At 51.2% G+C, this 26,603-nt stretch overlaps 1 protein-coding gene across 1 annotated transcript in view; it reads left to right on the top strand.

Moving 5' to 3' along the window:
• The window catches only part of NKD1 (naked cuticle homolog 1), an 81,126-nt gene that overhangs the window by 2,519 nt on the left and 52,004 nt on the right, over positions 1-26,603 (top strand). The window contains exons 3-4 of the mRNA XM_021711808.1: positions 152-358; positions 413-546. Of these exons, the coding sequence (XP_021567483.1) occupies positions 152-358; positions 413-546 (341 nt within the window). The remainder of the gene's footprint in view (positions 1-151; positions 359-412; positions 547-26,603) is intronic.

Genomic DNA, 26,603 nt, shown 5'->3' on the forward strand with positions numbered 1-26,603 from the left:
CACGGCGCCCTCTTCGGACCCCCTCGCGCCTTCTCCCGAGACCCTGCCCCCGCCCTCGGGCCCCCGGTGCCTTCTCCCGAGAGCTTGGCTCCTGCGCCCGCTGCGCCCCCCTCCTGACCCCAGTCCTCTTCCCCACGGTCCTGGCCTCCAGAGCTGCTGCTTCTCATGCCCAGCCCCTTCTCCTGGGGCTCTGCTCGCCCTCGGGCCCCGCTTCCGGATCGTGGCTCTTGGGGCTTCGCTGAGCCCCCTGGTGCCGATTACCTGCGTGCCTCTCGCATTCTGCCCCGGCTCTGGAACGCCCCTCCCGGCCCCCGGTGCCTCCCGCCGCCGCCGCGCCCACTCTTCCCTCCGCTCTCGGGTAACTTTTGGCCCCGGAGCTAGACTCAGGGGCTTCATGTTGTCCCCGCCCCAGGTGACAGCTTCGCCGTGAGCGCCGCCTGGGCTCGGAAGGGCATCGAGGAGTGGATCGGGAGGCAACGCTGCCCGGGCGGCGTCTCGGGACCCCGACAGCTGCGGTTGGCTGGCACCGTTGGCCGAGGCACCCGGGTACGATCCCCACCCCCTCGCACCCTTCCAGCCTCAGAGATCGGTCTCCGTTCCCACGCACCCCAACTTTCAGCACGCTCCTGCACAGTTTCTGGGTCTAAAATCCCCTTCAGCTGCCCCCTGCCCCACGAACAGAACCCTGTGCCCCCATGCTTTGGAGAACCTTAAAGGCAGGTGGGCACCAGTCTCCTGCCTAGGTTGGGGCAGAGGGCTGCCTGCGGAAACGACCCAGGTGAGGAGGTGAAGGTTGAGTTGATGGGGAAGCTTGTCTGTGCTGGAGGGATTGGAGGCCTGCTGACTTCTACCTTGTTTCTGCCGGCAGCATTCAAAGGTGGAGTTGGAGTGGGGGCTAGGGAGAGAGGGGAGGCATTAGAGGTGTCTGGGTGGGGGCAGGACTATGCTGGCCTCAGATCTGAATGTGTTCCTCTCTGTGTGGCATTCATCAGTGCCATCTGCCCAGGAACCCAGTAGAGCAGGCTGCAGTAGGGATGGCAGTCTCTGGGGAGACTGAGACCCAGCCAGACCCTTTACTTGGCCCATAAGGAGAGAGAGGGCCTCATTCTGCCATAACCTGGGCCCACTCCTGAGCCTTCATTCTGTGGGTCCCCGAGAACTCCCTGGAGGAGCAATAAGTGTGACAGGAATGAGTGGGAGCAGCCCCGGCCCCTGGCCCGGGACTGTGTTCACAGATGTCCTGTGAGCTCCGGAACTCTGCACGGGGCTTTCAGGCGGTCTGCGTGGAACTCGCGCGAGCTGAGGATCAAAGGATGAATCAACTTTTTGATGTGACATTTAATTTTTTTTTTTTTAACTTAGAGGGGAACAGACTGAGTCTCAGGTCTGGTGAGTTCTTTGGTCTTGTCCATGGGCTGGGGAGATGCTGGTGGAGTCTTCAGATGTGTGTGTATTTGGGTGGTGGGCTGGCAGCTCACTTGCAGGCTGGTGCTGGGGGGGTGAGCCTGTGGATCAAGCTGGTTCCTGTGCGTGCCTGACATGCCCTCTGCACCTGGGAGAAGCTCCCCTTGCCTCCTCCACCGCTGCTTAGCTGGGGCTTTCTCTTCTTCGTTCCTCTTCATCTGTTGGCTGGATTGGAATTGGAGCTGCTGTCCCCTGGTAAAGGTCAAACGTGGTGGGTGGGGGGCACTGCAGTTGGGGCCCTTTAAAAACAGAACTCCAAACCTCCCCTTCTTCCCCCACGGTTTCTCGTTTTTGATCTCCGTATTTATTTAAAGGCCAATGAAAATGATCCAATTTAGCCGTATGAACAAATGCATTTGCAGCTCCAGACAGAGGCCGACTGAGTGGATTTCCATTAATCAAGTTTTGGGTTTTTTCAGCCTGTTTATTTTTACAAAGTATTCCTGCAGAATGACATTTATTTGCAGTCGCCCCCCCTCCTTTTTTTTCTTTCCTAAACTGCCAGGCAACTTGCTCCATGCTAGAGGGAAAACTTGAAATACAGCGAGGGCTTACTTCAATTGACTTTTATCTTCAAAGCCATAACAAATGTTACCCGCATGTTTTTGGTGGGTCTCCTTGGCATCCAGTCTGGGAGGATGGGAGGGAGGAGGAAAGAGGGAGAGGAAAACAAAAGTCTGTCGTTTTTAATTAAATAGTAGTGTTCCCAGCAAGAGGAATGCGGGCCAGTAAAAGTTGCCATTGGGGGAAGTGAGGGGGGTGAGGAGGGGGCCCCAGCTTAAGTCTGTGGCTTTGGTGAAGTCACGGAATTTTGTTGCCTGGTTCCTTCCTCCAGCTGAGGACAGCATGGGATGGTGCTTGTCCCCCTCCCTCCCTCGCCCCCTTTCTCAGAGAAATGCCAAGGGGTCATTAATGTTTGTTCAAAGTGCTTTTGAAGATGTGAGGCAGAGAGCCATTGGCGTGACATGTGTCAGGTGGCTGGAGGGTGGGCCCCAGCCATCAGAGATGTTAGAGGGGGAGCCTCTGCCTTCTCGGGAGTTGTTCTTGGTGACTGGAACCAGGACGCCTGGGTTCTCACCAGCCTTGGCCCCAAATGGCCCAGCTGGTGCGTCTGCAGAGGTATGGATGGTGAGCCCACCCTGGGATACGGTCAGGAGAGCCTGAGGTGCAGGGTAGCACAGTTGGGGGCCACTAGGCTATTTCCGGTGGTATCTGGCAGAATATTTTAAACCTTGGTTTGCTATTATTATTATTTTTTGTACCAGAAAAAAATAACTAGGACATCAAACCCATGAATTTGCAGATATTATTGCTTAGGATGAAGCTAAGTTAAAAGGGATAGTCTAATTTACAGTTGATTCAGAGAAAAAAGTTGAATGCAAGTGCTCAAAATTTTGACTGTGAAAACAAAATACCCGAAGTCTGGAGAACAGTGAACTCCTTAGCAGGACAGCGGTGGGCAATCCTCAGTCTAGTTTAGTTTCCCCAAGTCCCACTGGCAGCAGAGGGGTGGCTGGCAGGTTCTTCTGTCATCAGGATGCAGGAGGGAGCGGGCTCTGAAGTCTGCTGGACTCCAAAGGCTGGTAGAGGTGCTCCAACCAGCCCCAGGCCTCTGTCCCCACTACTCCTTCACTGGCCTGTCACCTGAGTGGCCAGGAACACATGAGTGGCTCATCCAACTAGCACTATCATTGCAGTGATAATAATACCGTGTATTAAGTACCTGTATGTGCCAAGCACTTTGCTTACATTGTCTGGATCCTCCCATAACCCTCTAGCGTTTTCAGGCAGCTGGTGTGGACTGTGTTTTTCTCCCTTTCTGGAGTGCTTTCTAGGAGAAAGGAAGTCATGTGTGGAGCAGCCCTGCACCAGAGCATCTGCCTGAAGGCTGCTGCCTTCACTGATCCCTAGAGAGGGGGTCCTTCAGGATGAGGGTGTTGAGGGCAAGCATGAAGCAGGAGCAGCCCCTGCTTGACATCTTCCCCCTTGATGAGATCTGAGGAGCTTGGAAAAAAGGTGCACGCAAGGTTCTGGGGTGGTAGCAGGTGACCATACTGGCACTGAACTAAGCCTGCTCTCCTAAATAGAGAATAAATAAGTTTAGGCTCTGTCACAAGTATTCGTCACCTTGTGCAAGGCATTTTACCTTTATATGCCTTAATTAGCTCTTCTGCAAAATGGGTGTAATAATCTCATTCCTGGCAGGGTTATGGTAGATAACTCTTCAAAAAAAAATATATAACCTGGGAAGGAAGATACTGGAAGGTTCACTGAGGTATCTGTAGGAGTGTAGGTGGGGGCCCATCAACAGGGAGTGGTCGGGGTTGGAAGACACAACTAGAGGCTCTGTGTCCCCATGTCCCTTAGGGGACAGGCTCACTTGGAGGGAAACATGCTAAGATCCTGGCTTCTGCCCTTTCCTTGGGGATGTGATGAAGTCCAGGGGAATATGAGCTTGTAGGAGAGAAGGTATGAGAGCTGGAAGGTGCACTGGTACTGGGAAGGGAGAGCAATCCCCTGAGCAGTGCATGTGCCAGAGAGCAAGGTGCTGAGTGGAATTAGAAAGCAAAAGAAGCATCATCATCTCCAAGAGATCACAGGACATACCAGAAACATGAGGCAGCAACAGGGAATGACCAAAGAAAACCGACTGGAAATATCAGGTGTGGAAGACAGACTGGGTGAATACAAAGCCGAATAGGTGGATAGTAGGGCAGAGTAGGCCCTGGAGTCAGGTAGGAAAACACTCAGAGAAGACTTGGGCGTCTCTGTGCATGCCGTGTTCGTGTGTGGATGTGCATGACCAGGTTTAAAGCAGTTCCCTCTGCCCCCGGTTAACCCTTTTGTTCTTTTATAGCAGAGCTGCCTGGAGAGAGGCTGAGCGCGAGGTGCAGCCAAGCCCGCCTCTGGATCAAAGGCGGCTGCCAGGCGCGTTGGTAATTTGATTAGGGGGTATCAACGCATTTTAATATTTGGGGAAGAAGAGGAGGGTGCAGGCCTAGTGGGAGCCCTGAGGTTGTGGGGCTGGGTGATGAGATTGGAGGCCCGCCCAGCTGCTGCCCAAGCGCCAGATTCCAGGGGAATTACCCTTGAATGATACCACTTGGCACAATTAAAAGGCCTCATGTCTTCACCATATGGAAAGTGTTAGGCTTCTTTACGTGGTTTCAAAGCTATGTGCTGGGAGGTGGGCTTGACATTTGAGGTAGAGCATAAATTAAATATTTGGTGTTTCAGAATTAAAAGATGATTTGCTTTGAGGCTGGGGAAGGACTCAGAGTGGAGGCATTCGGCCTCTGCTTGCTGGCATGTTTCAAGTTCTCCAGGGAGGGTCTCCTCTGCTCATGAGTGCAAGGCCAGCCCCATGGCCCAGCCCAGTTGCTGTCTTTCCTCCTGGGCAATGGGAAGCAGAGCCCTGGAGAGCTGGGGCTGGGAAGAGTGCCAGCTGGGGCTGCTGGTTTTCAGTAGGTCTGGGTCCCTCAGGATGGGTGGGTGGACAGCAAAGGTGTCATCTTCTTAGAACTTTATTGCGTCTTTGTGATGCGGTCTCTGGTAGAGGCTTCAAGGAATGTCTTGTTCTCCCTTTGAAACTTTTCTTCTTTGAGAACGAGGCTGGATCTTCCCGAGCCAGGCTGGGTGTACATTCTGTTCTCTAGAATTCAGGAGCACTCCCTCTACATTCACATTTTTGTAGAAAACTCAGGGAAAGTTGAATCCAGGAGGCATCCCCTGCATGTCCCACAGGATACTAGAACTTGAGGGAGATTTTCTCCCCTTACCCAGTGTGGATGTCGGACGTGAGGAGAGGAGGTGGGGATGGATGGATGGGCAGACAGTGTTTCTACTTGTACCAGGAAGCTCAGGCACACTCTCAGTGACCCAACTGTCCCAATGGGGGCTTAAAGCATCAGGACTGAACTGTCAGCAATGACGGACCACTTTCTGAATAAACCTCCTTCCCTGTGGTATCCACAGGGCATAGAGTAGGCACTCAGCCTCCAAGGGAAGAAGGAAGGAAGGAAGAGAAGGAAAGAGGGAGGGGAGGAAGGGAGGGAGAAAGATGGATTACGTCATCCTCCCTGCCTCCTCCTTCCCCAGCTACTCTTCTCTGGTCAGCTTCTCCCCTTTACTCTTACTTCTAAGTTCTGTCATTTCCCGGCTCCCACTGTCCAGAGTGGAAGAGTGGAATGAGACCTTTTCTTTCAGGCACTCAGCTTAATTATGGTTTCATTATGATCAATAATGAATTGATATTAATTACTACTTAATAATTCCCTGACTGTGCCAGACCCTGGGGTTACAGTGGAGAATAAAAGAGACATGGCCCCTGTCCTCCTGTGGCTTCCAGTCTGATGAAGGAGACCAAGAAATGGGGACACACGCACGTTTGTGGATGCTGACACTGGCGAGGAGCTCTAAAGGGCAGGATCTGCCAGGGCCCCGGGCTCACAGTTGCCCTTGGAAGATGGGAAGGTGGGGTTTGCAGGGAGGCTTCTGTGTGGAATTGGGTGGCAGAGAAGGGACTGTGGGCTCCAAATGACTCTGTGGCCCGTGGGGACTGGCAGTCTTTCCTGGCACTGTCTTGGGAAGCCCCACATGTTGATGGCTCTTGGCATGTTTGAACTACCTGTCCCTCTGGACAGGTGTGTGGGATGGAGCAGCATGGGCTGCCAGTGTTTAAATGGGGTGGTGACTCTGCTGCTGTGCTATGGTGGGTATGGGGGCTTGTGGGGGAGGGATGGGCTGCTCAAGGGCAGAGGGAGGCATCCAGAAGGCCAGGGGACAGAGGCAGTGACAAGCCAGTTGCAGGGACCTGTGTCAGGACTGCAGTCCCTGTGCCTGGGGGAAGAGGTCCCCTGTGCTGGTTCAACCCACCTATTGAAGGAAGGGGCATGCAAAGTGACCCTCTGGTCAGGGGATTCATGCAGTGGCTCATGGGACATACCCTAGAATCTTCCCAGCTCGGGGGCTCCTGCAGCCTTGCTCGATGGCTATGAATTCACAACACGCTTTGCTTTAGAAACTTTTGGAATTTTTAGGTCGCTTGTTGGATTCCTCCCGACTCCCCTCTCTCGCTCACTCGTGTTCTTTTTGAGGCTCTTGTCTCTCACTGATGTCCTTTCTCTTCCTCTCGCTCTCCCTTCCCCTTGCCCCCTCCTCCTCCCTCACCTCCTTTCCCTGCAGAAGCAAAAAATTCAGTCTCTCACAAATAAAATATCTGCCATTCCATCAGAGGGAGAACTGAGGCAGTAGCCCAGAATATCCTGGAAGAAATGCCAGAGAGAACTGAAGGCCTCAGTTGTTTAATCTGGAAGGAGGACTTTGATGTCACCCTGCTCCGTTTATCCTGGGAAGCTGCCTGCTTCTTTATGGCTTCAGCCTCTCCGCATGAAGAATGGCCGAGTTCCTTCAGGGGCTGGAGGCCAGCCTGTCACTCCCCACAGTCAGCCGGGTGATGCCCTGCGCCTGCCAAACCCAGGTGGGGTGGAGAACCTTTTATAAACAAGCACTTCCAGAGACATAAGTAATTCTTTGAGGGCTTCCTAGGAAAGCAGAGGGGGCTGTTTACCCATGTGGGCACCAGTCATGGGGCTTTGGGAGGAAAGCCTAAGTCCCTCCACTGAAGTCATCCTTAGCCTCAGAGCAGGCACCCACCCACAAGCTCCTGCCAGTGGGGTGGGTCCTGGGCATGTGTTTGTTTAGAGGGCTCTGAAGAATTGCTCTGGGCTTCACTTAACTCATGTGTTGAGCCCCATGGGCTGTGGCGTGTGTGTGTGGCCTTGTGTGTGGCTGACACCTTTCAGAGGACCCCAAGGTCCTGGATGGGCTTCATGGTGGCTGGCATCAGCTGAAGCCCCCGCCCCCTGGCCTTGGATTTTCTAGCTGAGAAGTGGGATGAAATCGTTGTGATGTTGCAACTGCCAATGGAGTGTGTTGTGTTCAAGTCCTTCACGTGTCTGCTCTGGGAGTACCTGCTTTAGTCCAGGATTGTGTTGCTCTATAAGTAGAGCAGCGTCCTTGTTTCCGTCTACTAGAGCAAGGCGAAATTTTAAGTAAATAGACTGTACAGTTTAAGTTGTGATCTGTGTCTCGGAAATGTTCTGGTGTTTTGAGAACGTGGAACAGGGATCAGAACTCCTCTGGGTAGGTGCTCATTCCACAGACATTAGACTGCTTTCTTGATCCTGAGCGCTGTGTTTAGGGTGTGGTGGAAACGAGGAGGAAGATGTAATTCCTGCCTTGCAGAACTCAGTGTTAGTGGAACTAACCTCATCATTGCCTCTCACCTGTTTTTCTTCTCTTGTTGCATTGGTTAGAATCTCTCACACTGTTTAATAATCACTGAGTATGGTGTTTGCTGTTTACCTGGTGAAGAAAGCTTTCTTCAACTCCTGGCTTGCTAAAACTTTTACGATCAGGATTAATGATTGAATTTTATCAAATATTGTTGGGGTGCCGAGGGAAGGGATCATTCTTTGCTGATGTGATGTGTGCTTTGTGTGTTGGATTTACACTGCTAGATTTCCTGTTGTTTGGCCTTCTTGGCACCCCGAAACTAAATCCCTTTGTCTTGATAGATTACTCTTGTAAAATGCAGTTGTATTTGTTATGCATTGTTTTACATTGGCTCTTTGTGTGGGGGAGTTAGGCTGGCTTATAAAGTTTGGGAAATACTGAGGCATGGGGGTCTCGCTAAGGGAAGGTTATGAAACCTTCTGTGGGGCCTGGAAGCTCCAGGGAGTTCCAGCTGGTCTAGGGTCAGAGGTGGTCTCAGAGGAAATGTGGTTTAAGCAGAGACCTGAGGGTGGATGAGGGAGGGTGGTGGAGATGTGTAGGAATGGTGTGAGCATTTGGCAGGTGGACTGGCAGCATGTTAGAAAGCCCTGTAGTGACGAGGGTGGTTTGAGATGCTGACTGAGGTTCAGTGGGCTCAAGAGGGTCCTGGTTTGGGCCTTTCTCAGCCATGTTGCAGAGCTGGGTCTTTGCCCAGAGGAGAGACAAGTGGCAGGCCCTGTGTGACGGGCTAGCAGGGCAGAGGTGACCCATGATCTGTTGTGCAGGGGGAAGAGACTGCAGGTGCTCTCTCACTTGTCCACATATTTGGAGGATAAAGAGGAGTCCAGTGACAGACGGTGCTGAGGATCAGTGAGAGATTCTACAGTTGCTGCATTGGGCCAGGCATAACTCTCAGTTCTCTGAGAGCCACCAGGGGACCTTGAGGAGGCTACAGGCAGACAAGAGACAGGAAGAAACAGCGTAGGATGTCAGGTTAAAGAGCAGGGCCTCTGGAGCTCAGCATCCTGGGTTCAAATCCTGGCAGCACATTTTCTAACTGTAGGACCTCTTGGGTTTAGTGCCGAGCCTCTGCGTCAGCCAGAGGGTACGTGGAAACAGATACTCTCTAGCAAAGACTTCCAGAGCACCCAGAGGCTAGTGAGCAGGGCGAGAGGAAGCCACATGGGGTGTTGAGGCACCCAGGGACTAGAAACAGTGGGAAACTGTTATTGTGTCTAGGGCAGAAAGGGCCCAGGGAGTGTGTAGTGTTCCTATATCCTGGCAGGAACTGAGCTGAGGAGTTGGGGAGACCAGGCAGAAGCTGTCCCCATGGAAGATTTACTGCACTAGAGATGTAGTGCAGAAGTAGCGAGGGGTGGGGAAGAAACAACCCAGCCTCTCTCTCTTCCCATTCTCCAGTCTCTTGCCAGGGGTTCCCATTGACTGAATCCTGAAACCAGCAGGCAAGGAAGCCCCTGTGAGTTGCTCACAAGCTTGGCTTCCTGGGGCAGAGAGCAGCACACAGTGGTGCAGGGAACGAGTGGGGCACTCGACTCTGTGCTTCAGTGTCCTCATCTTTAAAGGGGTTGATGATAGTACCCACTTCCTGCTGTGGTTGTGAGGACTCAAACTGTAAACTTATTTTAGTGGCTTGACACACAGGAGTTGCTCAGTACGAGTTAGCTATGAGAGTTCTGAAAGCGTAAGAGAGGCACAGGGCCATAGAGATCTGGGGAGGTCTTTCTGAAGGAGGTGGGTATGTGAGGAGGGCTTTGAAGGATGGTAAGACTGAGATTGGCGTCAGTCATATGAATGAATGCAGCAGACTGGGTAGGAGACAGCTGGGAGAGGTAGGGACTGGGGCTTCCCGGGGAGCACACACCCTGCCTCCAGGGGGCAGTGTCACTCAGCCCCAGCCACCCACTGCCACGTGGAATCGTCCTGGGCGTTGCCACATCGTCTGGTCGTTCAGAGAATTCAGTCATCTGGATTTTTATGTGAAGTCTTTCCAATTTAAAAAATTATTGTCAGCCAGTTAAAATTTGTAGAAACACTTTCTTTGGGTACCCTAGACAACTGGACTTGGCTGACGGACCATGGCTTGTGATTGCTGACTTAGACTTCTGAGAGTCTGATGGTGGAGGCGGTGGGGTGTGTTAGTGGTGACAGTGCACGCAGTGAGCACTGCAGGTGCTAAGCCGTGTGCTGAGGCTTTCTGTGCATCCTCTGACTGCACCCTGGCACCTGCATTCTCTGTGGTGCCCCCATTGTGCAGGTGAGGAGATGGGCCTAGCAATTTAAAGTCACTCTCCCAGCCAGGAAGAGCCAGGCTCAGGCTGCATTTGGGCTGAAGGTGCAGCCCACGCCAGTGTTGGGAAGTCGTGGACAGTAAGTTCCAGTTTGGTAGGAGCAAGTGTGGGGGGAGATGGGGTAGGCACAGGGAAGATGTGGGTTGGGCGTCCTTATGCTGAAGACCAGCCTGTGTATGTAGAAGGTACCAGAAGTGTGGTTAGAACTTGAAGAATCATACTTCCTGGGTCTAAGTCTCAGGTGCACCTCTTCCTAGCTGGTGGCCTTGGGCCAAGGGTTGACTCCCATCTGTGGAATGGGTGGAATAATAGTTCCTACCTTCTGGAGTTGTCGTGAGGGTGGAACTGAGTGCATGTCTGCAGAGTGAACTCAGGCCCCTCTTCCTGCAGCTTTTTTTTTTTTTCCCCACGCCTCCTCCCGTCCTGCAGCTTTTTAACGTTGTTTGGTAGTGGCCATCCAGATGTGTGCCAGTATGCTGCCGTGGCTGGTGTGGCGAAGGGAGAGAACAGGGCGTGGGGATGGAGAATAAGGGGATTCTACTCTGGATTAGGAGTGACATGGACGTTGTGGAGACCCAAAGAGTACATAGGAAATAGGTAGATGACGAAAGGGTTATTAAAAGCATTTGGTCGAAGGACGTGGGCCATGAAAAGGCCAGAGGCTGCATGACTGGTGGAAGGGGAAAGTTTTCCTCCCGCTCCGGGGGCCTGGCCTAAGACCTGGTTCTAGTCTCTGTGCTGTTAGGATGAAAATATGTGGTCCAGCAGGGGGAGTGGGTGGTGCCTGTGGGGATGGGGCTGCTTAGTGTGGCAACCATTGCGAGCCCATCTGTCCCCTGCAAGTCTTCTTCCGTGAGGTTCTGTTGCTGTCTGCACTCCAGCTTCCTGGCCAGGTGGGAGCAGGTAGGGAGGAGGAGCTCTCAGTCGCAAGCAATAGTGTCATCCTGACGCTGACTGACTGCTGCCATGCGCTGCCCAAGCCCCTGACCCTGAGTTGGGAGCTGGGGCCCCAGGGAAGGTGGAGGCAGAGTATAAAGGGCCCCTGTTGGCAGGCTGGGTTTGTCTCCTCTCAGGCCACAGCCTCCCACACGGGCTCAGGTCTGAGGATGTTTTTCTAACTTCAGTGGGCCATGTGGGCTGGTGGGCCCCTCGCCCAGAGATCTCCTGTGGCGACGCCACTAACTGGGCCTGGGATGCTGGTGAGTGGTGTCTTGCCCACTTCGTGCCGAGCTTCCAGAGGGAGCCTGTCACGGGGCAGTTTTTGACCTGGACTTTGTTGTCTTACCCTTCTTTCCCCTTCAAAGGCAAAAGGAGGATTGAAGAAAGCTGCCGTAAACCAGGAACAAAGGTGCCTTTTCAGCGGGCGCTGGGGACTTTCTCTTCTTGCTCCTCTGTCCTAGAAAGCCCAAAGGCACCGCTGCCTCGGTCCGTCCTGGGCAGGGACCTCCTTTCTCTGTTCTGTGGATGCAGGCTCAACCGTGCCTCTCAACTGCCCACTGTGTGCACAGCCCTGTGCTGAACCCTGTGCGGCAGCCCAAGCAGGAGCAATGGCAGCATGGCTGTTGTTGGTAGCGTGTCTGCTGTGTGCCAGGCCCCGAGACCAGGGCTGTCCACGCGGCTCAGTGCTCACGGCACCACTTACCCTTCGGAAAACGGAGGCTTTAAAGAAGGCTACCACCTTGCTCAAGGCCACTCGATGTGGAAGTGGAGGCTTGCTCCAGCAAGATTCAAGCTCAGGTCAATCTGATTTTAGAGCCATCTTAAATGCGTATAGATGAGGATTTTGTGTTTCATGTTTTTAGACCGTGTGTTTCAACTCCATTCATGGTTCATGGCATCGATTTAGTGACCAGCATTAAAAAAATAGAAAAAAGTAAAATTATGAGACAATATCGCATTGAGTAAGAGTAAATATTGTTTTGTGTAACTTTATGTTTTAGTTATAAAATACACACACACACACACACACACACACACACACCACATATACACACACGTGCACACACACAGATTTACACCCGAGCCCATATACACTGAGACTTATGGTAAATGTAATTTCTGCTACGAGTCACAATCGAAGTGTTAGGAGAACATTGGCGTGGGTCGCTGGTGCGGGTCCTGAGCCCCAGTGTCTGGCTTCAAGTTCTAGCTTGACTTCTCACTAGGGTGTGGCCTCAGCAAGTGCCCTCACCTCTGTGCCTCAATTTTCTTTCTTGACTTCAGAGCCATTTGGATTATTGACTTTTTGGCCTGGGAAGATGCTCCCAGGACTGCTGTGGGTGCTGTCTCGCTGACACACTCCCTTGGCTTAGGAGGATGAAGAGAAAGATGGGAAGAGGATGGGCCCATGGCTTCTTGCCTGAGAAATCTCCACCTGAGCCTGAGCTGCAGCAGCCACATTTCAGGAGGAAGCATGGCTGAGTCTTAGGAGACTGGACAGATCTCTGGGCTGAGAACCCTGAGCCTGAGGGTGGCCCCACCTCAGCTGTTGGCTAGTTATCGTGGCCTTTCCTGGCCTTTGCTTCTTCCTTTGAGATGTGTATTGAAGAAAAGTAGGGTGCTTTGTTTCTATTGCTGTGAAAAAAATGTCCAAAACATAGTGACTTAATCACTTATGACTTGCTTAAGAGTGTGCACCTGGGCAGAGCCTGGGAGGGGCAACTGGTCTATGGTTCCATGTCGCATAGTTAGGTAGCTCTAATAGTTAGGGTCTGAGGGTGACAACTCCTCTAGGGTGCTGTGTCTGGGGCCTTGGTTCTCTTCTAGAAGGTCTTGCCTTATGACCACCAGGATCCTAAACCCAGTGGCTACCTCTCAGTCCTTTTTTACTTGCCCCTCTCAATAGCTTTCATTGAGTGGGGTGGTCTCAGGGTCATCGGATTTGCGTGGTGGCTATCTTCCCCAAGAGTGCAGAAATGGGAACTGCCAGGCCTTCCTAAGGTTCAGGCCTGGAATGAGACCTGAGCCTCTTCATCAAAGCAGATTGTAGATTCAGCCCAGACTGAGGGGACGGGACCACAGAGGAACTTAAATATTGGGAAGTGGGACTTGTTGGGGGCCATCAACATAGTGTGCCAGGGAGTAGGGGTCTCCTGGGAGAAAGCTATTGAGAGGGGCAAGTAAAAAAGGACTGAGAGGTAGCCACTGGGTTTAGGATCCTGGTGGTCACAGTTGATTTGGCGGGAGCTGTCTTGGCCAAGTGACAGTAGAGGCAAGACTTGACTGGGACATGAGGGGCCTGAGAAACACCTGTACTTGAGCAGTAGCAAACACTTTCAAGAACATTCACGGCTGCATTATTTGGAAGAATGAGAAATGTGTGCCATTTTGATTGTCCACCTTTACAAGATAGTGCAGGGCGAGTAAGGCTTCTTGTGCTGACAGGAAGGCAGCCCTGAAATGCTACTGAGTGCACAGAGCAAGTGCAAAACTCTGGCAGGTGTGGCCTCATTTCTCACAGTGCACCAAAGCCTGTTCATGTCCCTCTCTTTCTGTATTGCAGGTGCCCAGAGAATCTAGAAGGTGACACTGGCTAGGAGGAGTGCAGTCTCATTTTTCACCTTGTATGTTTCTATGTCATTTAACTTTTTTTTTTAATGAGCATGTGCTGCTTTATGCATTTATCTTTCTTTTCTTTTCCTTTTTTTTGAGCCTGAGTCTCGCTTTGTCACCTAGGCTAGAGTGCAAAGGTGTGATCACGGCTCACCACAGCCTCGATGTGCTAAGTTCAGATGGTCTTCCTGCTTCACCCTCTCCAGTTACTGGGACTACGGGGCCAAAAGCCACCACACCTGGCTAATTTTTTAGTTTTTTTATAGAGATGAGGTCTTGCTATGTTGCCCAGGCTGGTCTTGAACTCCTGGGCTCAAGCAGTCCTCCTGCCTTGGCTTCCCAAAGTGCTGGGATTACAGATGTGAGCCACTGTACCTGGTCTTTTCTATATGTTTCAAAGAACCAATGCATTCTAAAAGTGAATGGGAGAAGTGTAGGCAACGCTAAGGAGCAGCTTTCCCAGAAGTAGAGGGAGAGGAGACAGTAACTGGACAGTGTGTGTGGTTGGGGAGGACTCGGGGTATGACTGGAGGACCACCTACCTCTGCACCTCCTGGGTGCTGTTTAAAATGCAGAGTCCTTGGGCTTCCCCAAGCCTGAGAACCTCGCTGTACCGAGCAACATTTGGTCAGACTGGACCCTGAAGGAGAGGTGATGGGAGGTGCGGGAGTGGGAAGGGCTGAAAAGGGGTTGCTCTCCCCATCCGTGGAGCAGTGGGATCAGATGAGCGACCCTGTGGAGAAGCCACATAGTTCACTACTCATGACAAACTTGCAGTCAGTGGTTCTGTCTCTTCCCATCTCCCCATGGCTGTGGCTACTTAAACCTTCAAGTGGATTTAGAACGAGACTGGCAGCTATTGCTACCTGGCCTCTCTTTAAAGGGCTGCCAGGTACTTCCTTGCAGAACTGGAAGGAAGAAGGCGATGTTAAAAGTACCTCCAGGCTGTGCTGTCCGGTAGAGTTTTCAGATGATGGAATGTTCCCCGAGATGCTTCTGGCCATGCTCTGTGTCTGTGCACGCTTATCCCTGCAAAGATGGTAGAACCCTCTGGGCCAACTAGACCAGGAAGCATTGGTATTTGTAGGCTAGTTGAAAAATTCGTTTAAGGTGGAAAGCCACAAAAAAGTGATATAGACCTTAAACATTTCTTTTAACTTAGATTCATATCATACATCTGGTTCAGCACCTAGCTTCTTTTTTTTTTTTAACTGTGCATATAATCTTACTGTTCTTTGTGGCTGTCGAGCCCTCTGTTTTAAGGATGGACCATCACTTATTGCACTGATTCCCTATTGCTACACATTCAGATGGCCTGTGGTTTTTGCCTATAGTTGGCTTTCAATCAATGGTGTACATTTCTGTAGTTGTGCTTCTGCCCTGCCCCGCCCCCCCTCCACACCCAGCCTGACATACACACTGATGTGACCTCCAGGTGTGGCTCTGCTGTTTTTCTGTCAACGTCAGAGTTTTCCTCCTGGATGGTATCTACAAAATCCAGGAGGGAAGCGGCTTCAAGGGAGTTTGTGGTGAAGTGGGTGAGACATTTCTCTGTGGCTCCATCAGGATCCTTTGGGCAGCTGTTTTATACAAAGTCAGGTCATTGGCTTATGGAACTGGGACATTGACTTCAAGTACAGTAGGATCCTGGAGCTTAAACTGTGTTCCAGAACAGCAGTCTGAGCCTGGGATCTTTTGAGTCGGCTTCACTCTCAGGCAGACTCTCCCCAGGTAGTGGCAGTTTGGCTCTCAGCAAGTCCAGGCTCCATCTTCAGCTGTAAAGAATGTTCCAGCAAAATCTTAGGCCAGGATCTCATTATTTTGACTTGAGTCCCATTCCAGAACCGGTCCCTGTGCCTCTGACAGTCCTGGGTCACATGCCTACCCTGGAGTGGAGACTGGGACCACCTCCTTCCCCACCACCCCTTGAACCTCTCTAATGAGGGATCACCTTGTGAGGAGTGGACTGTAGAATGCCTGCTGTGGGGATGGAACTGACAGCTGTGGACAGCCTTGTCCCTGGAACAAGGCTCTGGCCGGCAACTGTAAGATGGGTGGGGACAGGGCTGCCAGGTAGCTGACCTCTGGGGAGAACCACTCATTGCCGTTGGATCTTGGAAGAGCTGGGTGGTCTGCTACCTCCTCCATGCAGCCCACGTGGGTCACAGCCTTCTTTCAAGCTTCTAGCCTTTCCATGATGATCACAGGTTGATGATTCTTAAGTGACAAGCCCTTTTGGGGATCCACAGAATCCCATAGTGTCACTTTCCTTAGGTAAATACTCTTAATCCTTAACTCTCATTCCAGAACTCATAGCTCCCAGTTAGGAACTCCTGTCTGGTATTTTCTTTTAGCTTCACTACATCATTTCACTTCCCCTCCCCATGTGGGTCTTCTTCTAATTCAAGGCGTTGCAGTGCTTTGGACCTGACTTCAGACCCAGATTTACACTGACCTGTGCTAACACTGGACCTTTGGTTTTCTCACCTGTGGAGTGAGGAACAGAATGCCCACCTCTTAGAGTTGTCTGTAGGATTAAGTAAAATAATATACGTAGCCATTTAAGGCTTGGCATGCAGTAAGTGCCCAGTAGATATACTTGTTAGCTCTCGAGGGGCTCTGGAGCTGCTGATGTGTTCTGGAAGATTCCCAGTAGTCCCACCTCCATCTCTTTGGGACCTAAAACAGCACCTGGTAAGGGGCTGGATGAAGAGGTTCAGAGGGGATGTCTCATGTGTTTGCCTAGGAGTCTCCTGAGGTGATTCTTCCCCAGCTGCAAATGGAAAAGCTAGGCCCTAGGTAGGCCTCAGTGGCTCATCCAGGCATCTTGGAGTTTATTTGGTTTAGTTGGGAGTCCTTTTACACTCTGGTCCTGGGGTACCCCTCGCTTTTTTTCTAAGTTCCATCTCTTCCCAGGCCAAGGACAGGCCACAGGTGACAGTTCCCTTGCGCATTATGGCCCCCTGAAGGAGTCCCCTTCCCTCAGCTGAGTAATTCCCGGTCCCCTTTTGTATGGCCTGGGTCTGGGGTGGTGGGCATTGTCCTGGTAGAAATGTGAACTGGGGCTTTGCTTTGAGTGTATTAAGACACAAAGTCCCTGTGGTTAACAGCAAATTAATCACAGCATTGAGGAGGGAACGTCTCGGGTAGACATGACTTCATGAGCTTGTCATAAAGTCGGCCCCTGCCATATTTCACTCTCCAAGATTTTTGACTTTCAGAAAAGGAACCGCAGATAGAGTTACCAAGTTTTACAGAAATATTTTTACTGGGCAGAAGATTGCTTTATGGTGAGAGCCAGTTATTTCAGGAGACAAGCAAAGAGCCCTTTATTCTCACGTTCTGTGGGAGGAAAAGATTATGCTATAAAGCCCGCTTTTTGGATGGGCCCTTTGAGAGGCCAGGCCACATTTCTAGAGTTGGGAGTAGGTGACACGAGATGGCTGGGGACCTCTGGAGCACCCGCCCACCCCCCTTTAACCCTCCCTGGGGACTTTGGGCTCATTTTGCAGGCAGAAGGAAGGCTAAGGGTGTTGAACAGGGAAGGGAGGAGTCGGTGTTGAACTTTAGCCTAGGGCTGCCTGGCAAAAGGGCATGAAACAAGAGGTAGAATACCAGTGTGTGGGTGCCTAGCTAGAGACCCAGAAAGTCTGGGTCAGAGCTGGATCTGCTCATTACCGACCATGGGGTTCTGGCTTTTCTATTTGTAAATTGGGGATAACAGCAGTACCTGCCTCCTGGGCTTGTCATGAAGATTAAGTAAGGCCATCATTAAGCGCTTGTGTGTCGACTCAATCCATGATGTCGGTGGTGGTTGTTGGGAGTCAGGGAGACGGCCTTCCCTCATTCGTTCCTGAACCAGCTCTTTTCTCAGTTTCCTTTCCTGGTGCATATGAATGGCAGACCTGAATTGGAGGTGCCAGAGCAAGTTGGACATTCGTGGGCCTCATTCCTTGAGCTCAGTCAGCACCTCCATTCATGGAAGGGCCTGTTCTCTCCTGAAAGTCAGGAGGAGAGCATTGGCTTGATCGCATCAAGGAGGATGGGCCTGACCTCTCCATCCTGCCCACCCCAACGTGGAAGGATGCCTGCCAGAGATTTGTTTGTGTCTGGAGGGGCTGTGTGCCTGATAAGGATGCCGCCCGCTGCAGCCTTCTTGCTTCTGACCACCATCCCTTTTAAGTCGAGCGATAGGAGGAGGCTGATTTATTTCCTTCTCTTCCCCACCTCCCTTTCAGTATTTAGAATGTGAGTGAGAGTTTATCTTGTTCTCTGGGAGATCTATCGCTCCAGCTTTGGAATGGCATCCAAGTTTACAGAACGGAGTCTGTGCCCAGAGCCTTCTGATAAATATTTTGGGAAGTCGAATTCCGCTGGCATGAGGGCCTGTGGGTTGGGCAGTGCATGCTTTTCCATGACTAGGTGACTGAACTTGGACTCTTCTCCTGCCATGCCCTGTGCATGGGCTGCGTGCTAAGGCATCTTGGCGTCCCAAGTTCCTGCCTCTTCCTGGCTCCAGGGTTCTGCCTGTGTTCCCCCCACCCATCAGGACGAACCATTGCTTCTGCACGCCCTGCACATCCCTTGCTTTATCCTCAGATCTCTGTTTCCTTCTTCCTTCTCATGCTACCTCCATGTTCATCTGCCCCCTCCCTGCAGCCTTCCCTGAAGCTGCCCTCCTCATTGGTAAAAGCTTTCACATGGCTTTGCTGACACTGTCTTTATTCTGCTCTGGGTTGGCCAAGTCAGATAAGTGAGCCCTAGGCAAGATCCATGCTCTCTCCAGGCCTGTTTCCTCATCAATAAAGTGGGATGGTAGGACCATCTCCTAGGGTAGGTATGAAGATTAAAGGTCATAGGTGGGAAGCCTCAGAGCCTGGTGTGCAGGAGGGCTTGGAGAATACACTGCTCCCCCCATTTAGATAACAAGCTGCTTGAGGGTCAATGCTGATTTGTGCTAATCTTTGTGGCTCCTTAAAGGTGTCTTAGTGTGGTATCCTGCCCACAGCAGGTCCCGAAAACCAAGTGGAACCTACTAGTTAGGAGCAGTAGAGACTCTGAGGTGTTCCCCAGATGGAGAAAACTCTGAGAGCTTGATTTTGGGGCACTCTTGGGAAGATGCATGACACTGTTTGGGTGGAGTGGTCAGAACTCAATGGGCACTGTCCACTGTGGTAGCCTCTGTCCTGATGCTGCTACTGAGCATCTGAGATGAGGTTGGTCTGGGTTGTGGGTACACAGGGGTTTGCAAAGACTTAGTGTAGAAAAAAAGAATGTAAAGTTTGTTATTAATAATTTTTTTTAAATGTTCACATATGATAATACTATGGAATGTCAGTATTTTGGATATAGTGGCTTAAATAACATTTATTACAATTAATTTCATCTTTTAAAAAATGGGATTACCAAGGACATTTAAAATGACATGTAAGACTTGTCTTCTGTTCCTGCTGGACAGCACCAGACTTGACTCAAGACCATTCTCAGTGAGGATGACATTGTACCCAAGGAGGCAAAAGCTGGCTTTTGAAGGAGCAAAAAAAATTCTCACTCTAAGTATCAAACAGAGACATACGTACAGTGTATAAACAGATATGCAAAATATCTGTGGTCTTAACATTTCATGGTGGGGTGATGAGAAATGTGTAAATAGGCTGTGTGTGGTGGGAAGATAAGGAAAACTGCCCAGCACTACCTCAGCTCCAGAGACAGCCAGGCCTGATGCCGATGTTGGCTCTGCCACTTATTAGCTATGTGACCTTCGAGCAAGTGCCTCTCTGTGCCTCTGTTTCCTCATCTGTAAAATGTGAGTCAGAATGGCACTTAGCCTCCAACCTATTGTGTGAATGCGATGAGAATGCCTGTGGAACACAGAAGGCAGGCAAAACATGGGACAGTCACTGCTACTCACATTCTGTGTAACAAGCATGACCATTGGAGGCTGAATGGGTAGGACTTCCACTTCCAGAATTTACGGAGTGACCATAGCATCCGTTAGCCTCAGATTTTCCATCTGGAAAATGTCTTGCCGGGAGGGCTGTAGCATCCTTGCAGCACTTTGTGCTGAGTGTGGGACGTGGCTTGGGGGTGGGAAAGATGTGGCTCCCAACACAGTGCAGGCACTGGGTGAGCTCTATGCTGAGGACTAGGGCGACCCTCCTGGTTTAGGACAAACCCTCCTGGGTGCACGGGAGTCCGTGGTTAGGGCTGGGCTGTGTTGGGCAGCTCCTCCCTGGGGCTGCCTTCAAAGGAAGAGTTAGGGGAAGGGTAGGGGAGGAGGAAGGGCTGCCCATGACTGCCCGATACAGACAATTGGATTAAAGTTCTCTTTTGAGGCCTCAGAAATTGTCAGTGACACAGGCCCTGGCCTGGGGACTGCAGATGCAGTCTTCTAGTAAAAACCCCAAATTTTCCTTTGGGAGATCACTATTTGAGGGCTGTAGAGGCTGAGGGTCTGTGTTCTGTAGGTAGAGATGACCGGGAGAGAAGCAGGTCGGCAGCATGGCCAGGACAAGGATGACTCCATGACACACTGCCACGTGGAACCAGGGTCTGTGTACGTGGAGGCTGTGGGGGCTGGTGGGGTCTTGGGAGCTAAAGTAGTCTAAGACTGAGGATCCTCTAGTCCCTGTCGCCTATACACCCAAACATGACCTGTCTGAAACTACCTTCCTTATCAACCTGCGAACTCCCTCTGGGTCCAGGAAGGCTCTCATTTGCTTGTGGCTCAGGTCACAGCCTGGGGTTGTTCTCTACAACTTCCCCCCTCCCCTGAGATACCAGATTGTGGGCACTTTTGTCAGTTCTGTGACTCTGAGTCTCAGACTTGTCCATGGCTCACCATGGTCCCCACCTGTTTTGGGCCACCATCCTGCTGCCCCCGGAGGCCTCCCACAGCCTCGATTCACCTTCTGTGTGTGTCTCAGCCAGGCTGGCCTGTGATCCAATGGGATCACATCACTCTCCTTCTGGAATCTCCATTGTGACTTCCCATGCCCCTCGAGGAACATCTCTGTTCCTTTCTGTAGTCTACAGACAGCACAATCTGCCCTTTCCTGCTCTTTCCCTTCCCCCCACTCTTTCTGTTCTAGCCATCCCGGTCCTTTCTGGAACATACCCGTTACACTCCCATCTCGGGCCCTTTGTACATCCTGATCCCACTGCTTCCCAGTTCTCTTTGCCGGGTTCTCCCCTGCTCACCCTTCAGGCCTTGGCATCCACGTGCGCCTCAGAGCAGTCTTCCAGAGGCTGTGATTCCGTCTCCTAATTCCCTGCTCCTTCCGCTTCTTGGGGTATTCGCCACCATCATCATTTGTGACTTATCTGTGTGGGGCTTGGGTTACTGTTCACCTCACGCTGGAACAAGCAGCTCAGTGGTGGCAAGAGGCAGGGCTGGCAGCACCTGGAGCTCCAGGGCCTGGCACAGTACCTGACACATAGTAGGCCCCATTCACACTCGGAACGGAATTGCTCTGCTTTGGACCAGTGCCTTTCTCTCTCTGAGCCTCAGCTGTCCTGTCTGTAAATTAGAGGGTGAGGGCAGTTGGACTGAGGCACTTCTGAGTTGTTTCCATCTTGGATCTTTTGGGAATTAACCCCGTCTGTTGGTTGGGTTGGCTGGAAGGCTGTGTGTGGGGAGATGGTTCGCCCTGCCCCATCCGTTGTGCTCTTGCACTCAAGGGATCTGCTGGGGGATCCCGGGGGACAGGGAATCCTCTGCACCAACTTGCCCGTCCCTAAAAGTGAACGCTCACCTCCCCTGCGATTCCTTTTCCTAACCAGCTTAGACTCAGTGCAACGTTGGGGCTTGAGTATGTCTGAGTCAGACAGAGGGGGTCCAAAACCAGTCTCTGCTGACCCCAGAGGACATTGAGGTGAGAAGGGGTACAGACCTGCCCCGTGCAAGTGTTGGAGAGTGGGCTCTAGAGTCACATGAGTTTGAACCCTGGGCCAGCTACCTAGCAGTTGTGCATCTTTCTAGCAGTTTCCTCATCTTTTGGAGGCCTCGGTCTCTCATCTGTCAAATGGGGTTGGTGTGGGAGCTTGGTAAGATCTTGCATGTGAACTCATGTGGTCTGGTGTGACGAGCTGCTCAGTGAAGCTGCTCTTATGGCAAATTACTGTTCTCTCCAAGAGGGAAAGGTCCTTTCTGGAAACCTTCCCATCATGGAAAGGTCTTTGTTATTTTCTTCTCTTCTGGAAAACCCCCACCCTTGCCTCGGCACCACCCAATCCCCATCCGTCTGGCATCCCCCTGCGCCCTCCAGCTGGAGTGTTGCTGTGGAGACCTCCTCTGCTGAAGTTACCCAGTGGGCAGGTGGACATTCCCCGCCCTTCCCCCTCTCCCTCTCCCATCAGGAACAAGGCCACTTGGAGTTCCTGGGCTCTCCCCAATCCCCTTTGCAGCATGGAGCCGGGTGCTGCCTGGGAAGGCCTCGGGTGCTTTCTGCAGCCAGATCCCACTCTGCCGGGTCTCTGCCCCTCGTACTTCCCCTCGTGGATGCTGCGTCTCAGCTCAGTCGTGGCTCAGGGCTGGAAGAGGGTCCCATCCTGACGGCCCTTTGGAATCTGAGACCCTTTGCAGATGTGCTGCTTCCTGGAGGGTTAACCCCTCTCCCAGCGGCCTCTGAGTTTTTCTGGCAGCTGTTCCTCAGACTGCCTCCTGTGTATCAGGATAACTTGGGAGATTCAGTAAATAACCTGGGTTCAGCTCCTGGTTAGTTAGGTGTCTGAGAACCCGTGGAAACGGGGAAGGCCTCAGCCATGGGGGCTGGGGAAAGGGAGGGTGGGGTGTCAGGGTGTTGTTACTACAAGATGGGGAGGGGCGCTGTGCTGCACAAACAACAGCTGTCGACTATATATGTCTGGGGCATGGCCCGAGAGCCTCTTTATATCATATGTACGTGTGTGTACACGTATGTGTAGTACATGTATATATACATACAGTTTGGGATTTTGTTTGTATCTTGTCAAGACTTTTTGAAGTAGGTATCCTCACTCCTGTTTTACAGATAGTAACACTGAGCTCTGAGTGACAAAGCGCCTCTTTCCAAGTCTTACGGGCATCGAGTGACAGAACCCACTATTGGGCCAAAACTTAGGACTCCTATGCTCATTCTCCCTCACCACTGCCTCTTTTGGGACTCAGTTTCCACGCCCGTCAAATAGGTGTACTTCACTTGTTTGGGCCACCTTCTAGGTGTGCAGCACTTGGAGAGTGGAGGCTGGGGATTGGAAATATGAATGTGAGTCACCCCTCCTGACCGAGGGTGATCCTCTTGAAGTCAGTTCTTGGGGCTGAGGTGTCCTGGGAGGGCCTGTTTGGTTTGGTTGACATTTCCAAGGCATGCCGGACCTCACTGGTGCCCTGCTGGGCAGACGCAGCCGTCTTCCCCCAGGGACTAAATTTAGGATTCCTTGGGTCTTGGCTGGGCCTCATCTTGTTTTTGGAAACTCTCCATTTTGTTCCTCCTGCTGCCGGTGGCCGAAGCCCAGCCCCAGCCAAGTGACGGAAGGTCTTGCCTGGTCTCCACTTGCGAGAGTTCTGGCCTGAACTGATCTTGTCGGAGCTAATTAGCAGCTGGCCTTGCAGGCCTGGCCTACAATGGGCAGGAAAAGCAGTGCCTGGGGTGTGCCAGGAGCCCGGGGTCCCCGCCCCACGTCCCTGCCCCTGCCCTGCAGCCGTCTCAGGCAGAGGTCCGCTGAGGGAGGTGTGGGGTTTTCTTTGGCACTCAGTGAGCAAATGGCTCCCTCTCCCTTTTCTTCTGAGCCCTGTAAAAATAAAAAGTTAAAAGACCCTAAAGTTTGAACAGTAAAACCAAATACATGAAACCAAGCTGTTTCCATGTGGGGGCCACGGACTGTGAACACCCAAGTTTGAAACTTCCTCTCCTCGGAATTTATGGAAGCCTTGGAAACTTTTTCCTTTTCCCTTTAAACATCAGAATTGGCTCAGGGCATTCTTTAAAAGCATAACCCTGGTGCTTCTCACAGCTTGATTTAATACAGCTTGAATACAATAGTAACTTCTGAACCCGGCTCTCTTCAGAGAGAGCTGGAAAGTTGTTTCATGACACCAGTAAGTAGGTGTTTTTTTTTTTCTTTAGCCAAGAAGTATATTCTAAGATTTATTAGATTCTCCGCTGCCCTCCCCCTAGTAACCCAGATTTTCACTCGAAGTGCAGGAAACTTGCTCAGATCAAGTTCTTTAACTAGGGGCTAGGAGATAGGGAGGTCTGTCTTCTGGGGGAAAGTTGGCCCTGAAAGATTTGCCACTGCCCAGGGCCCGACTGGTGCTGTAGGCCAGTGGTTCACAAATGCTGGCTTCACAGGCCAGCGCAGGCTTGGGACCTGGGCTTTGGGGACATTAGCAGGAGAGTGAGTGTGTCTTGGGAGAGAAGGAGCAAGTGGGGGTAGGTACCTAGAAAGCTTCTGGGGAGGGGACTGTCAGTTGTGCTCCTGGGAGAGGGTGTTTGAAAAGCCATTTGACGGTGACCATATAGCTCAGAGATTAAGGTTCCTTATCTGTTGCCATCTTGGTTGGGTGAGGCTCACCCCCAGGGCTCTTAAGGAGCTCAGGAGCTCCTGTTGAGAAGTAGGTTGTGTCCTTTTTTTATTTTCTATCTGGGTTTAGCAGAGGGCTGTGGCCAGTGACCTGCACATTTGCTTTTTGGCTTTCACAGCATTAAAAAAATTTAAATAGTTGCCAAAATTTAAAAATTGAGATATCACATAAAAATTCAGATAGGATGAGATGGAAGATCTGAAAACACCAGGCCTAAGTTTGTGGCACCCGTTAGAGCAGAAGTTCTCCATGGGGACTCGAGACACGTGGTGATGTCTGGATGCATCCTTCTCTGTCATCAGGTAGGGGGGGTTCCACTGGCATTGAGTTTCCTATATCCTATGATGCACAGGAACAACAAAGAATTGTCTGACTCCAAGTGTCAGTGCCCAAACTGAGAACCCTGCAGTAAGGAGTGCATGGGTGCAGAGCCCTCCATGCCCACTTGCTAGGCTTGAGAACATTCTGGAGGATTCTGAGTCCCATCCCTGGGATTGGTTGCTAACTTCTTGGTTTATTCTTGCCTTTTGCTCCAAGTTGGGGCTATGTGCTAAGTTGTCCTCCCTCCCCTGAGAGTCCTACCTAGACCCCGAACAAGCCCTGGACAAATGGATGCTTGGTGGCGGCAGCTGTGTATGTTGCTTAAGCACACCCCAGAACAGAGCTGTACTCACTTCCAGGTCCAGTCACATGAAGGCAATGTTCATTCCTCCTTAGACAACGGAGAAGACGCAAAGCTCTGGTGATGACAATTCCTGACTTACATATAACTCACGACTCATAAGGTTATCCATCCACAGCCCAATGGCTGAGCCTGGGTGGTGTTTGTTCAAGACTGGAAGCAGTGCTTGTTGGTTGTATTTCTGGTTGTCCTTTGTGGAGAGAACTAGGTTAGAGAGCAGGATCTGGGGTATAAACCTCCCCAGGACATGCAAGATGCCCTGGGACTGGCCCAGGACTGCTGCAGGTTGGCATGTGATGCCCTGCAGTGAGTGGTGGGAGCCCCACTGAGCCCCACCTTCAGAGGTGTAGCTGGGAGGCCGTCCTCCCTGACTGACATATACATGGCAGAGAGTGATCTGTGGGAAAGGTGTAAAATATCACAGAGTGGGCAGGGCTGGTGGAAGGAGTAGGGGCTTCTGTGAAACCTGGCTCTGCCGCCGCCAGTTCCATGACCTTGGGCAAGTCACTACACCTTCTGACATCTTGGCCTTTGCTTGTTGATGGAGATAGTAGGAATGACTTCCCAAGGTCTTTGAGTGACTGCGCAGAATGTACTTGGTAAATAACTTATTTTCCCCAAAATTAATTTTCATAAGTTATTCTTTTTTTAAAAAAATCACTTTAGTGAGGTATGATTGGCTTGTAAAAAGGGATACTTGTTTCATGTGTACAGCTTGATAAGTTTGGGGATAAATGTACATCCCCATCAAGGCCATAGATATATCTATCACCTTCCAAACCTTCCTTCTGCCCTTTCATTATTATAATGTGTGTGTGTGTGTGTGTGTGCATGTGCGTGTACATGGGGGGGAGAGAGAGAGAAAGAGAGAGAACACTTAATATAAGATCCGTCCTCTTAGAAATGTTTAGTTACATAGTAGGTATTATTAGCTCTAGGTACTATGCTGTTCAGTACATCCCCAGAACCTATTTATTTTGCATAACTGAAACTCTGAACCCCTTGCCCTCGCTCCTTCTCATAGTCCCCTCTTCCCATCCTCTGGCAACCACCATTCTTCTCTCCGCTTCTGTGAGTTTGACTATTTTAGATTCCACTTGTAAGTGAGATCATGCAGTATTTCTAAGTCACTCTTGATCAAGGCAGGTATAGCTAAGCCCCCATGGTCTTAAAACTGACCTTGATCTGTGTGAGCATTCAGGGGGACTGCCTGTAGGAGGTGGCGGCTTACTGACTTAGCAAGGTTTTCCCTATATCACTTTTGCCTTGTGCTGCTCACCTGGTGAGAATTTTTTTTCTTGGCCCATGTATTTTTCTTTCTTTTCACTCCTGTTTTAGGGATAACCCTGATTGTTATAGCAAATAAACCTTGACAGTGCAGTGGCTCAACACATTGGAATTTTATTTGACACTCATGTATCAGTCTAAAACATGTGTCTTGGTTGGAAGGTGACTCTTGCCTTATAGCAAGACCCAGGTTCCTTCCATGTTGGGGATCATTCATCTGCCAGGGCCTCTTAGTTCTCTGCTTCCATCTGGCAGAAGGGGAATGAGACAGTGGAAGAACTTTCCCTCTTTTTTTTTAGAAGTCCAGTGCGCTATTCATTGTGTGACAGAGCCACCTTTTTTTTTTTTTAAAGCAGGATTTATTGAGGGGACAGAAAAGCTCCCATAGTGGGAGGGGACCAAAGGGAGTTGCCCGCCTCCTCCTTAAGATCCCTGGCTGCCAGATGGTAGTCACCACTTCTGCTCACAT

This window comes from Carlito syrichta, unplaced genomic scaffold (genome assembly GCF_000164805.1).
Source record: "Carlito syrichta isolate Samal-C Ts95f unplaced genomic scaffold, Tarsius_syrichta-2.0.1 Scaffold302608, whole genome shotgun sequence".
Lineage (NCBI taxonomy): Eukaryota > Metazoa > Chordata > Mammalia > Primates > Tarsiidae > Carlito > Carlito syrichta.